The sequence below is a fragment of the Gossypium hirsutum genome, chromosome A13 (assembly GCF_007990345.1).
Source record: "Gossypium hirsutum isolate 1008001.06 chromosome A13, Gossypium_hirsutum_v2.1, whole genome shotgun sequence".
Taxonomy (NCBI): domain Eukaryota; kingdom Viridiplantae; phylum Streptophyta; class Magnoliopsida; order Malvales; family Malvaceae; genus Gossypium; species Gossypium hirsutum.
Genome location: NC_053436.1, coordinates 97,792,189 through 97,806,139, shown reverse-complemented (window position 1 = coordinate 97,806,139; position 13,951 = coordinate 97,792,189). Strand labels below are relative to the sequence as shown.

The 13,951-nt window shown below is 33.1% G+C and overlaps 1 protein-coding gene and 1 pseudogene across 1 annotated transcript; one reads left to right on the top strand and one right to left on the bottom strand.

Moving 5' to 3' along the window:
- Window positions 1–1,400: 1,400 nt before the first annotated feature.
- On the bottom strand, window positions 1,401–8,106 carry LOC107895332 (chlorophyll a-b binding protein 8, chloroplastic-like). The gene is made up of 2 exons (XM_016820643.2): window positions 8,020–8,106; window positions 1,401–1,973 (listed from the first exon to the last, which is right to left on the bottom strand). The coding sequence occupies exons 1-2, from the start codon at window positions 8,104–8,106 to the stop codon at window positions 1,425–1,427; spliced, it is 636 nt and encodes a 211-aa protein (XP_016676132.2). The 3' UTR covers window positions 1,401–1,424.
- Window positions 8,107–11,658: 3,552 nt separating this feature from the next.
- Window positions 11,659–13,192, top strand: LOC107895334 (epidermis-specific secreted glycoprotein EP1-like; annotated as a pseudogene).
- The last annotated feature ends 759 nt before the right edge of the window (window positions 13,193–13,951 follow it).

Genomic DNA, 13,951 nt, shown 5'->3' with positions numbered 1-13,951 from the left:
TCTCAGTCGATCGACCACCTACTCATCGTTGTTCGCCGTCGTCTCTTCTGCGTCCCTTTGCCGTCATCTCTTCTGCGTCCCTTCGCCGTCGCTCTCCGCTTCCGCAATTAGTCGGTAAATTTCAGTACCCATTTGCTGCAACTCTAGCTTCTCATTTTCGTAGACAAGTTATACTTTTTAACTTAGTTTGTTTTTCCTGCTCATGATAAATGTTATTTGTATTTACTATTTGGTGCATACGAAATTTGCAGACTGAACTTCAGGACGAAATCAGAAGATGTCCTCACCTGAATTTCGGTTACATTTAAGCAGTCGATCTGCATACCATTAGCACTGACATTTGTTACATCTTTAAGCACTGCCCTTCTTTTAGGCTGAAGGCCAACAGTGGCAGCCACACAAGTCCTGTTCTCATCCGATGATGCACGTTTGGAGTTCATACGAAGAACACATTTTTGATCCTGCTTGAAGGATGGTTTTGAAGAGCACATTCCTTCTGCTCCCCTTTGTGCTTTAGCCCGTGCTCGAGTAATTCTTCCTGTAGGCTCTTCAATACTTTCAATAGGTTCATTTTCTTTACTCATACTTGTTTGCCTTCTAGAAGAGCAATGCATGATTTTCAGTTTGAAATTTTCTTCATTGAACCTGCATTCCTAACACCGAATCGTTGTAACATGATGAAAATAATACACATTAAACTACAATTTTTAGAAAAAGAAGACAAATTTTATGACTTCAATCAATTCTCGAACAGCATAAGCTCTGCGATACTATGAAAATTTTATTGACTCCAGAAACTTTAGCCTCATGCATACTAGAATTAAGTTTTTCATTATATGAAGAATCAATGGAGTCATGCGAGGTCACCCTTTTCCATTTTCAAATATTGGAATCTGAGACCTTCGGAGTCCAAAACCAAAGACTCCATTCTCAAGTTCCAACAGAGGAAATGGGTATTCGGGAAGTTTGGCACGGGATTTTTAAGTTATAACATCTCTGCAATGCTTCAGCACTAACAGTATCAATAAGAAAGATTGAATTACCCTAGAACTCTAAATTAAAAATTGCTTTACTATTTAAAAGTTCACTTTCTTTCAACGTGTGGTTTAAAAAAAGAAACTGAATTTTTTTAATTTTCATTCTCATGATACCAATTGATAACAAGTTTACTGAAATGCATCAATAATATTCCATGGATGAGGCATTGAGCTTAGTATCTATGTTGTCATGGTGATTCTGACATTGTATTTGGTTTATATGCAGTGACATGGTGATTCTGTCATTAGTTAAATTCTTCATTCATTTCTCTTTGCTTGCAAATTGCAGGAAGGTTGATGTAATTTAGAACCCTTGTTGATGATACCATTTGTTTAAAATAAAATTATAACTTATAGGTTCCATGGAACAAATATAGGCACTTTCATCTAATGGAACTTGAGGTTAGTCAAGACATTGTTATTGAAAGGGTCAGCCAAGTGATCCAACAGGTTCTGGCATGGTCCTACACCTGTCACGAGCCCTTGTATGAAGTAACCCAAGATTGCAAACATTGCCAATCTCCCATTCTTCACTTCTTTCAGCTTCAAATCCTTCAATGACTTCTCATCTTTCCCAAAACCAAGTGGGTTAAACAGTGGTCCTCCAGGGTATGCCGGCTCACCAGACCCTCCAAGGTACTTCTCGAACCCCAAGAAATATTGTTTCCCCATCGAACCTGGTTTGGCCCAGTCTTGGAACCTTCTGTGCTCTGCAAATCCCATGAGTGCCATCTCGAACACAAATAAAGTGTAAGGGTCTGCCCAATAGTTGTATGTCCCTGCTGGTGGGATCACACCAGTTCTAAACCAAAGGAGGGCTGTTTCTGCTGGGATAAGACCGGCCTTCCCAAGTATTTCAGGGGCAATCGCACCTACTGCACCCAACATAGCATAACGCCCGTTGATGATCTCACCGTAGGCTAGCCATTTTTGCTTCTAGAAACTGAATCGTGCATTTTTGCTTCTAGGATTAGCAATCTAGTATGAATAAGTATTGGTAAATGCATTAAATAAACTACGATTATTATACTGTGGTAAATGCATGGATCCATCAAAGGGCCTACGATTTAATACATTTCCAATTTAAAGTGTGTGGTGGTTATTTGTTCAAGTGATTATACTATATGTTTCGCAATTTCATTATTGCTTTTGTCTCCAGAATGGACCTCTTTGGCCCAATAAACTCCTGTGATTTCAAAAACGATCACATAGGGCCTACCTTGTGAAATTCGAAATTACTAGTTTACCATTTATGAAATGGTTTAATTTTATCTTGTCCATGTATTCTTTCAAATTTAGTCCTTCAAATCTTTTTTTTTTACAGAAATTAAACCCTTTTACTTATTCAATTCTTTTTTTTTTACTTATTATATATATAAAATAAAATATAAAGGTTGAATAAAATGTAGATTTTATGTGAAAGGTTGTCTCATTGGTCAAGAATTGCATAATTAGTTATATATATAAGAGAAAACTATTATTCATGTAATGCCTGTGTATGCCTTCTTATGTTTGCTCTGACATTTCATTTTTCATGAAGTACCAATGTGCGGCACTTGTGTTTAACATGTATCCAGACAGTGCTCTGGGGATGATGATCGTCCAAATATATGGAAAAACTTAGAACAAATTTAACATACTTGTGTCAGACATATATCCATACTGTCACACCTGAGTCCAAGTAAAATAGATGCATTCTGATTTCATTATTTGCATTTCAGGTACATCAGCTGGTGTAGGATTTGCTATCCCGTCGTCCACTGTGCTCAAGATTGTACCTCAGCTGATCAAATTTGGCAAAGTAAGTTTCATTAAGTAAATTCTTGGTCTCTTCTTTTTTCTGATCTGTGCTAATCCCGTTTCAGCTCACCTCAATAAAATCTTTTTTGAAAATGTGTTAATTATATGAATAAGTGAATATTTTAATATTTATAGGAATAAATATTAAATTTATACATAAATATTGATCAAACTTATAATTTGATACATAAATTTTCATTTGGTGTTATTATATAAATGAAACTTAAATTGCGGTTCATATGTATGTATAAAACTTTGATTTCTTTCAATTGTACATGTTTAAAAGAAATAAATACATACATTTTTTTGTTATATTGAATTAATATAATTGTGTGAATGTAATATAATTGAATAATTATATAATGTGTTAAGTTTGAGCATTGTATAAGTTAGTAATGTTTTATATGGAGGACAAATTTGGAAATATCTGCTAAGGTAGGTCTCTCTCCATACTTGGTATGATTTATACTGTTGTTTGTTTTGTGTTATAATTTGCGGAGCATTGAATAATTATATAATTGATGGTGATCATTGTGGAGCCTTAGTCTATAAAATATTACTTTATTATAGTAACTGCATTTATAAGCAATTAAAACAATAGCTGACCTTCTCTCCAACATTATTTTAAATATTTTAAAGATTCAAAGTATATAGGCTGGAAACCTGACGGGTTGCCTTATATCGAGCTGTAAGATATAATGGATCCTCCCTAGGTGTAACAACGCCACGTATGATGAATCTTAAAAAATTTTGGTTTGACTTGAAAAAAGTTCTATCGAGCTCATTTACTATTGAATATTTATTACCATGTAGCTTGCTTGTCCATTAAAATTACAACAATAGCTGACCTTCTATCCAACCTTTTTTTAAATATTTTAAAGATTCAAAGTATATAGGCTGGAAACCTGACGGGTTGCCTTATATCAAGCTGTAAGATATAATGGATCCTCCCTAGGTGTAACAACGCCACGTATGATGAATCTTAAAAAATTACTATATTCAAATTACTATTTTTTATATTAATAATGTTTGATTTTAATATTTAATGTAAGATATAATGGATCCTCCCTAATTTATCGGGTTGGAGTACTAAAGGACGTTATGCTTGTCCTTGTTGTGCTGCGCAAACTTGTTCGAAGTTGTTGTACAATGGGAAGAAGTTCTCTTACATGGGCCATCGTCGGTGGTTAGATGGAAATCATAAATTTAGATTTCAGAGGACTCTGTTTGACGGTACTGAAGAGTACAGAGGAGCTCCTCAGCAGACCGTTGGATCTGAAATCTTGTTTATGTTAAAATTTATCAACTTTATTTATGGGAAGATGAATCAACCACCTAACACGAAATCAAAGAGAATATCGAGGGATGAATCTGATGATGAATCTGACGAAGAGGATGATCCTAATGAGGCAGACTTGTGGAAAAAAAGAAGTATTTTTTTTTGAGTTACCTTATTGGGAGCATAATATTTTACGTCACAATCTTGATGTCATGCATATTGAGAAGAATGTCTGTGAGAGCATAATTGGGACAATTTTGAATGTCGATGGAAAATCAAAAGACAATCTTCAAAGTCGACTTGATTTAGTTGACATGAGAATTCGACGTGATCTTCATCCTCAGGTACTTCCGAATGGGAAATATCGGTCGCCGCCTTCTATTTTTTCAATGTCAAAGGAAGAGAAAGAGGTGTTTTGTATGGTGTTGAAGGATATAAAGGTCCCAGATGCGTATGCGTCAAATATATCTCGATGTGTGAGTTTTAAAGATCGAAGATTATATTCATTAAAATCACATGATTACCACATCTTGATGCAAGATTTACTCCCAGTTGCTTTACGGTGCTGCATGTCAAAAAATGTGACGTCCTGTATAATTGAACTATCCAATATAATGAAAGCTATTTGTGGCAAAGTTTTGGATGTTGAAGAACTTAAGAAAGTACAGGATCGAGCTGCTTTGACTTTATGCAATTTTGAGAAGATCTTTCCACCTTCCTTCTTCACTATTATGGTGCATTTGGTAATCCATCTCCCTCACGAAGCAATACTTGGTGGACCGATTTTTTATCGATGGATGTATCCAATAGAAAGGTGCTAATTTATTTGTCAAGTATTTATTTATTCGCGTCTATACATTTAGTTACAACTTTTGATAAATATTGTATATCGTGTTTAGGTTCCTAAGCAAATTGAAATCTTATTGTTGCAATAAGCGTTATCCAGAAGGAACAATTGCTGAAGGCTACTTGGCAGAGGAGTGCATGACATTCTGTTCTAGATGTTTAGAAGATGTTGAAACACGATTGAATAGAACAAATAGAAATGCTGGGCTCAATGATCATAACTTGGCCGAAACTTATTTATTCCAAAGTTATGGAGAACCAATCGGCAAAGTTGAAATTGCAGAATTAGATGATATATAGTGGATACAAGCACATCGATATGTACTTTTTCACCACGATTTAGTTGAACCGTTACGCAAGTAAGTTCTAAAATTTCCTCACATATTTGTCGTTTTGATTTGTTTATCTTCTAACCAAATATACTTGTTTTTAACATAGTGAGTACAAACAAATTTTGAGATCTCGTGCACGCTCTCGAAGATTGCAACATCGAGAGATTAATAAGTTATTCACAGAATCTTTTCATGAATGGTTAAGTCAAACGGTATGTAACTAAAGTTAACAAGTTACATATAATTCCGAAATTTAGTTAATTATTCAATTTACTTTCGATTCAATAGGTTTGGAGTGGAAAGGACGTCAATGACGAAGTCAAATGGCTTTCCCAAGGTCCGAACAGAATAATAAAAAGATATAGTGCTTTCCTCATCAATGGATACAGATTTCATACAAAGTATCGTGAGAGAATGAGGAGAACTCAAAATTGTGGAGTTGTTGTTAATTCTTCAATTACGAGTTATGCTAGTGCTAGGGACAGTAATCTGGTTGAGGGTAATGTGGAGTATTACGGACTTATTACCGACATTATTGAGTTGGATTACTATGGCAGATGGAAAGTTGTCTTATTTCGGTGTGATTGGGCTGATGTTAATACTGCTCGAGGAATTAAAGAAGATCAATTTGGTTTTACAATGTTGAATTTCTCTCGCTTGATTCACACTGGACAACAATTGATGGACGAGCCATATGTATTTTCCTCTCAAGTGAAACAAGTTTTTTATTCGAAAGATCCAACTGAAGAGGGTTGGTATGTTGTACTCCGGAACACCCCCAGAGACTTGTTTGAAATGGGTAATAGAAGTAGAGATGACATCATCGAAAAATCAGAAACATTACCTTTTCCAGAACAAAACTTAGATGAAAATATCCCTAGTACTAATACACAACATCAATGGGTTCGACATGATGTGGATGAAGATATTTACGAATAATGATGTAGTAAGATTTTACAATTTTTAATTATATGTAATATTATAATTTTAATCTTTGTAATGTTATATAATTTAACTATTTTATATGTACTACTATTGTTGTAATTTGTTACTAAAACTTTAATTATTTTATGTGTATTGCAGGAAAAATGCGTAGAAGAAGAGTTCGAGATTTAAGTATTGTCCAGAATACTCCAAATTCGGAAGAAAGAAATAGTGAACAGCAGACAGTTGTTGGATCTTCGAATGTGCCGGAGACACTTGATGAGCCTGAAGAATTTCAAAGTAATATTATGTTCATTTTACATGTGTTGACTTTTATTATTGAATTATTTGTCAATTTTAATATAATAATAGTATATCATTTTTCAGCTGAAAGTGGTGGGACGCGCAGAGTTCGAGGACGTACACTACTTAGAGATTTATACGACTTAGATCCTGTCGAGCGTGTTAAAGTAAGTAGAAATACTCATGGTCAGCCTGTTGGATTTGAAGCTCGACTTTTAGCAGGCTATTTGGGCATTTTAGCACGAAATGCAAATATGTTGCCCATCAACTACGAATCATGGCATCACATGCCTGATAGCAACAAAAACCAGGCTCTCGCTAATATTAAGGTAACAAAATGTGAATGCAATTTATAATACTTTGGTTTAAGTTTCATTTATATTTACATTCTAAATTTATGTTTTTTTAGGAGAGATTTGCTTTAGAAGTCTCCGATGATTATATCAAGAAGGCATTAGGTAAAAGATGGAGAGACAATAAAAGCACTTTAAAGAAACAATATTTTAAGAAAGACATAAGCCTCGAGGAAAAACTGAGAATTGTTCCTCCAGGAATGCTGAGGTATCAATGGGAAGATGCGGTTAGATTTTGGAATTCAAAGAAAGGAGAGGTATTGCGTATTTCCAAACTCTTATATATAGTGTTTACTATATACGTAATAATAATTTTATTATGTAGGACCGTGAGCAAGTTGGAACAAGCAGCAGGCAAAAACAAAAATTCACGCACATGGCAGGGTCGAGAAGTTTTGCTTCTGTAGCTGAGGCCGAGGTATTATGAATTTATTAATTCTTTCAAATATTAATAACTTTCTATTATTAAATAATATTCTTACTACTATATTGTAGGAAGTCAAATCCGGACAAAAAGTTGGACGCCTTCAGCTTTTTGAGATTACGCATAGGAAGAAAGATGGATCTCCTATGACATCCGAAGCTGGAGAAATTATGGTATATTCATTTAATAATATTTGATTTATTCTAAATATTTATAATCTTTAATTATAATTGTTTAATTCAATCCATCATTAGTAGTTTTAAAAAATGTTAAGTTATGTTGCATTTCTTTTTATTATATATTTCGTTTCTAACTCTTTAATTGATTTTTTAGGAGAAACTAAAGGAGAAAAAGGCGGAATATGAAGCGATTGCTTCGAGTGATAGTTCTGTTAATCTTGAGAACATTGATAACAGAATTATCACTGAAGTTTTGGGTCCTGAAAGGTACGGTCGGGTTCGATTTCAAGGATCTGGTGTTACCCCGACCCAATATTTTGGATCCGGCTCCCAGCAATACATGCCTTCCGGAAGTTAAGCTCAAGCTGAAGTTCGGAGGTTAAGAGACCAGATAGCTCAGATGCAAGTGAACACGGTTGAGCAAATTGCCGAGGTTTAACGAAAATATGAAGAACTCCAGCAACAACTTAGAGCGAAGGCAGCAGAGAGGGAGGCAGTGGCTGCAGCGAGAGAGGCAGAGGCACGAGCGATGGTAGCAGAACAGAGCAAAAAGTACGATGACCTCCAGCTACAGCTTCAGCAGATGATGCATATGTTTCAACAATCGCAAAAGCCGCCGTCTTAGACATTAGTTTTCTTATTGTAAGAATGTTTTTAAGTTTTGTCACATTTAACATTATTGTAAAAATATTTTAAATTATACTTTATTTATTAATTATATCATATATCTTTAGTTAAATTTGAAGTATCATTTAGAATTAATGTTTTTGGTTGTATTTTTTATGTTAGATTTACTGTTTTTGGCTGCATTTTATATTATATTTGTTGTATTTGGTTGGATTTTAATGCAGGAAGGGCTGGATATTGGTGAAAAAAAATATTACAAATCTGCCAAAATTAGCGGCGTTTGTAAAAAAAAGCGCCGCTAAAAGCCTTGACCTTTAGCGGCGCTTTTCCCACAAACGCCGCTAAAAGCTTTGACCTTTAGCGGTGCTTTTCCCACAAACGCCGCTAAAAGCCTTGACCTTTAGCGGCGTTTTTTTCCCAATAAACGCCACAAGTTTTTTGGCGTTATCTATAGCATTTTTTGCGGCGTTTTAGAAAGCGCCGCTAAAAGTTTTAGTGGCACCTAAAAGCACCGCTAAAGGCTAAAAAAGCGCCGCTAAAAGTCTATTTTCGAAGGAATTATTAGGTTGGAACAAGAATTGTCAGTCCAAGAAGGTGAACACATGTAGGCCTAATGATTTCAGCTATTGCAAGCTTGAATGAGTGAACCATTTCATGAGCCAATACAATGAAGGACAAGGGCCCACGAAAGAGAGTGATTGAGGCAAGAAATGCACATTGGATTGTAAGTATTTGGGTGAAACATCCAAACGTTGGGTTGCTAATTAGGTGAAAACCAACACTTCCCATGTGGGTTACATAATGTAGTATTACGAGTCAGGCGATATGGCAAAGTTTACAGGCAAAATAATGTGAATCAGCTAGAGTCCATTTTCTTTTACCCTCTTATTGATCTAATAATACCAACATATCATGTGATTCGAACTTATCGAGACATTGGGAAAACAAAAAGGTGAAAGGGTTGATGCAATTTATGCATAAAATATATAAACTTAGCAAATGGATTCCTTTTACATCGATGTCAACAAAATTTATAATACAAATTGAATAAAATATTGCTATAAAAAAACCCTTTCAAGTTGTGAAGTATTACAGTGCTTTGAAGCATTAATCGATCATTATTAAATCAGTCCTTATGCTAATCAATAAATTTTTTTATTTAAAAAAATGGAAATGGAGTAATTTAGGAACAATATAAAATAATAAATTTATTAAACCAACACATGTATTTTTTATATTTATCAAAATATTTGCATCAGATTTTCATATTTAAATGTTATCCAACTTTATATAATCCAAAATTTCAACGGCTTTAATATTTGTGTTGTATTTTCCGTTTATGTATGCACGGACAAAAGTAGTAATTAAATATATACGTCATTATGATGATGGTATATACAAGTTGCATCATGCATGTGCAAATTTGGATAGAAAGGTTAATATTTACTGTAAGTGAGATACTGATGTATGCAAATTATTCAAGCATCAAAAAAGTTTTAATTTTTATTTAATAATTATTAGGTCGAGTTTGAGTTTAATTAATTTAAATTATCGGTCTGTTGAATTTGATCTCAGTAATATTTAACTCAAACGATTCACAAGTTTTATCAAAATTTTCACTTTAATATATATTTTAAATATTTTTATATTATTGTTATTGCTTTTACTATATATTATTAAGCCTTCAAGTTTAATTAAGTTTAAGTATTTAAATTTGAGTTCGAATAACTCAATTATATCTCAAGTCAAGCTCAATTTTAAAAATAAATATTTAGTTGAACTTAAATCAAATATCAAACTCCAAATTTCTAGTTAAACTCAAACTCAAACTTACTAATATTTGGACTCAGCTCTATTCAGTAACATTTTTATTTTTTTTTATAAGAAAATGAACAATAGAACAAATAAAGCATACTGCACAATTTATCGAGCTATAGTCTGAGCCTTCCTATCATACTGCATCACAGGTAGCAACTCCCTACTTTGGCATAAAAAAGAACAAATTATAAATTATAATTAATCTAAACAACAAATTATACCTTGTATTATTATATATTAAATATTTAATTGAGTGATATTACGAGTCATTCCGATAATAAGTTAATTGGCTAAAAAATAATTTATCATTACTTTATAAGATAAATTGTATTATTTTGAGGGTACTTTATCTTTTTATATATTTTATGTTAAAAAATAAAAATAAAATACATATATATAATGAGGTTTGAACTCAAAACACCAAGTGTTTCAACATCTCTATTTTAACATTTGAATTAAAATCTCATTTATCTTCATATAATTTTTTATAAATATATTTGTTACATAATTTTATATTTCACCCACACTATGAATGTATCATAATCTAGTATAATATTAACCCTATTTTGAATTCATATCTAAATATGATCAAACTCCTTGTAACAAAATTAGTATATATACTTAGATTTATGGCACACGCACAATGTGTGTGAAAAAAATAAGTAACAATATTACTTTGATATTTGATATATATATATATATACCCTAACTTCAAATTTTATCAATAATAATATTTCATTAAAAACATAAAAACATTTTCATATTAATATTATGCATAAAAAAAAGCTGTGAAATTTACTAAGTTAAAAGTTTAAAATAAAGTATTATCAAACTCTATATATAACTCATTTTTTAATTGGTTTAATATACTTATAGTATTTTCATTTATATATTCCCTGACAAGTAAATCATAGTAGATGTGTCATATGCAAATGTTTGCATGTGATATTTATTTTAAATTAAAAAATAAATGACCGAAAAAAAGAATACTATGGTGTGAAATTTAAGGAAAGTGGAAAGTTAAATAACTAATAAATTATAATGGATTAAGGTGATGATGTACCAAAAATAATAATGAATTAAGGTGGATAAGACATTATGTAAGAAAACAAAGTGGATATACGACATACAGCAAAATATAATATGAGTGTAATATATATATATATTTGAATAAAATTGACTAGCTATTACCTTTCTATTTATAAGTTTGAAGATAAGTTATTAATAATTTTATACATTATATTAAAAAGAAAAAGTAAAATTCTTTCAACTCTATTTCCATTTTTATAAAATTTAAATTTTATTTAAAAAATAAGAAATCTTTTATCTATCAATACAATAAATCAATCATCAAAGTATGAATGGTTCTAAGACTCTTATCGTATTTTCATTTATATATTCACCAATAATTATGATAGTATAAGTTTGGCGAGGAAGATAAAAAAAAAAAAAAACAATATCTACTTTGACATGTGACGAAAGAGCAAATTATAATATAAATATAACATTGACCCGCCTTTTCAGTTTTTAAATCTCCTGCACATTATGCCAACGATACCTTAACTCAATTGGTGAATATAAAATTTTGGATTTTGAGTATTTCATTTAAGATTTAATTAGTTTAATTAGTATTGTGTAATAATTTGATTCTATTTAATAATTAATTAAACAATTTATTTGTAATAGTTTCCTACCGATTATAAATGCCCCTTCAGATTTCTAAGCAACTCAAAGCCTTTCAATTATCTTTCATAGCAATGCGGTTGATATACCTCTTCTTGCTAACAGTCTTTTCCATTGCTAAAGCTTCGGTTCCACCTTCTGAGACCTTTCAATATGTCAATGAAGGAGAACTAGGAGACTATATCGTAGAGTACGATGGTGATTATCGAGTTTTACCACCTTTCAGTGCCCCTTTCCAACTCTGCTTCTACAACACCACCCCCAATGCATATACCCTAGCCTTGCGTATGGGGCTTACGCGGTCCGAATCGTTGTTCCGGTGGGTATGGGAAGCTAACCGAGGGAACCCAGTTCGGGAAAACGCCACGTTAACGTTCGGAAGTGACGGAAACCTTGTCTTGGCCGATGCCGATGGCCGGATTGCTTGGCAAACCAACACGGCTAACAAAGGCGTGACCGGGTTCAAAGTACTTCCTAACGGGAACATGGTGCTTCATGATTCCGAAGGTAACTTTATCTGGCAAAGTTTTGATTATCCTACTGATACCCTATTAGCAGGCCAATCCCTTCGCCTTGGTGGTGCAACCAAGTTAGTGAGTCGGGCCTCTGCTATCAATAACTCAGACGGTCCTTATAGCCTGGTCATGGAATCCAAAGCATTAGTTTTGTACTATAAGGCCTCAAATACCCCTAGGCCAATTCTTTATTTCAATCATGAGTATTGGGTAAATGTGAGGAAGGGCCCCTTAGAATACTTCAAATTCGATTCCACCTCGGAAGATGATGAGGGTACTGCCTATGGGCTAAATCTAGAGTATCAAGTAGCTAATTCTTCTACCGGAGGGACTCTACAGATCGGAAGGCCAAATTACAACAGTACATTATCGTTTCTTCGACTTACAATGGATGGAAACCTTAAGGTTTACACCTACTATACCCTGTATTTGTAAGTGCATGGGAGGTAACCTTCACTCTTTTCTCCAGAGATTCATTCTGGGGTAGTGAATGCCAATTGCCTGAACGATGTGGGAAATTCGGGCTTTGTGAGGACAGTCAATGCGTGGCTTGCCCATCGCCAAATGGGCTGTTGGGTTGGAGTAAAGATTGCGACGTCAAGAAATTATCAAGTTGTAACGAGAAGGATTTCACTTATTACAAACTGGAAGGGGTAGATCACTTTATGACTACTTACACAAGAGGAAATGCCATCAAACAGGATGACTGTGGCAACAAATGCACTAGGGATTGCAAGTGTTTGGGTTACTTCTACAACCAGGAAACCTCAAGGTGTTGGATGGCTTATGATCTCAAAACCCTAACACGAGTTGCAAATTCAACCCATGTGGCTTTCATCAAGGCTCCAAAAAATTCCAATTTAAGCTTTTCTTTTTAAGTATAGCATTATCTTGATCCAATAAGGTTAAGCGGAGCGGATGGAAGGACGGTGTCAGTGGCATGGCTTGCTTGTAGGTTAGGCGGAAACTCTCTTTACCGTCGTTCATTTGCTGCTTTGCTTTGTAGTGTTCGTCTTTTTTTTTTTCGCTGCTCGGTTTGTCATGATGTATAAGCTAACTTTGTTCTTGGTCAGCTTTCGGGTATTCTTGAGGACTGTTCATCACTTTTCTAATATACTGTTTGTTTAACCTCCTCGTAAGAAAATGAATAATTGACCCGTCTTCTTCTTCTTCAAAAAAAATCTAATAAATAAAATCTAGGGACAAAAGAACAATATGATTGTATGTTCCAAATATATACTAAAATAGTAAGTATCATTGTCTATTTGACTCAAATATATACTAAAAGAGTTGAAGCATTGAATTGTTTGTAGACATCGATAATTAAGAATGAAAAAGCCTTTGAAATTCATTCTAGTAATCTCTTTGAAATAAATAAATTATAAATAAGCGTCCGCTCCATAGTTATATTATAAAAGCGAAAACTTATTTGCATGAATATTATTAGATACAATAAAGTAAAAAAAGAAAAACATACCCATTTTAATAGTTCAACATAAAAAATTATTGTGTGGCATCTAAAATTCATGTGTCAAATAAGAGCAACGAAATTGGCTTTTCATGCATTTCAAAGGCCATTTTCTTTATTCAATTTTGTTAATGCAAATCACATCCTAGTTGCAACTTAATCTGTGCAATTTGTCGATTTTTTATTGAAAATTTTTAAATAAAGCATTTTTGAACACTTTTAATAAGATCAAGTTTTTTTTTTAATTGATGAGATCTTATTTTCCTAGGAAAACATTCTTAGAAGACCTCAATTATTTTTATTCTACATTAAAAACAAGTTGAAAGTTTTTACAAGGAGGTTTGTTTATTATTCATATACCAG

Excerpts from the sequence above, each read along its gene's own strand:
- LOC107895332 (XM_016820643.2), bottom strand. The coding sequence starts at position 8,106 with ATGTCTAAGACGGCGGCTTTTGCGATTGTTGAAACATATGCATCATCT. Across the intron at positions 1,974-8,019 it reads GTCATCGTACTTTTTGCTCT|AAGCAAAAATGGCTAGCCTA; the intron begins GTTCTGCTACCA and ends TTCAGTTTCTAG.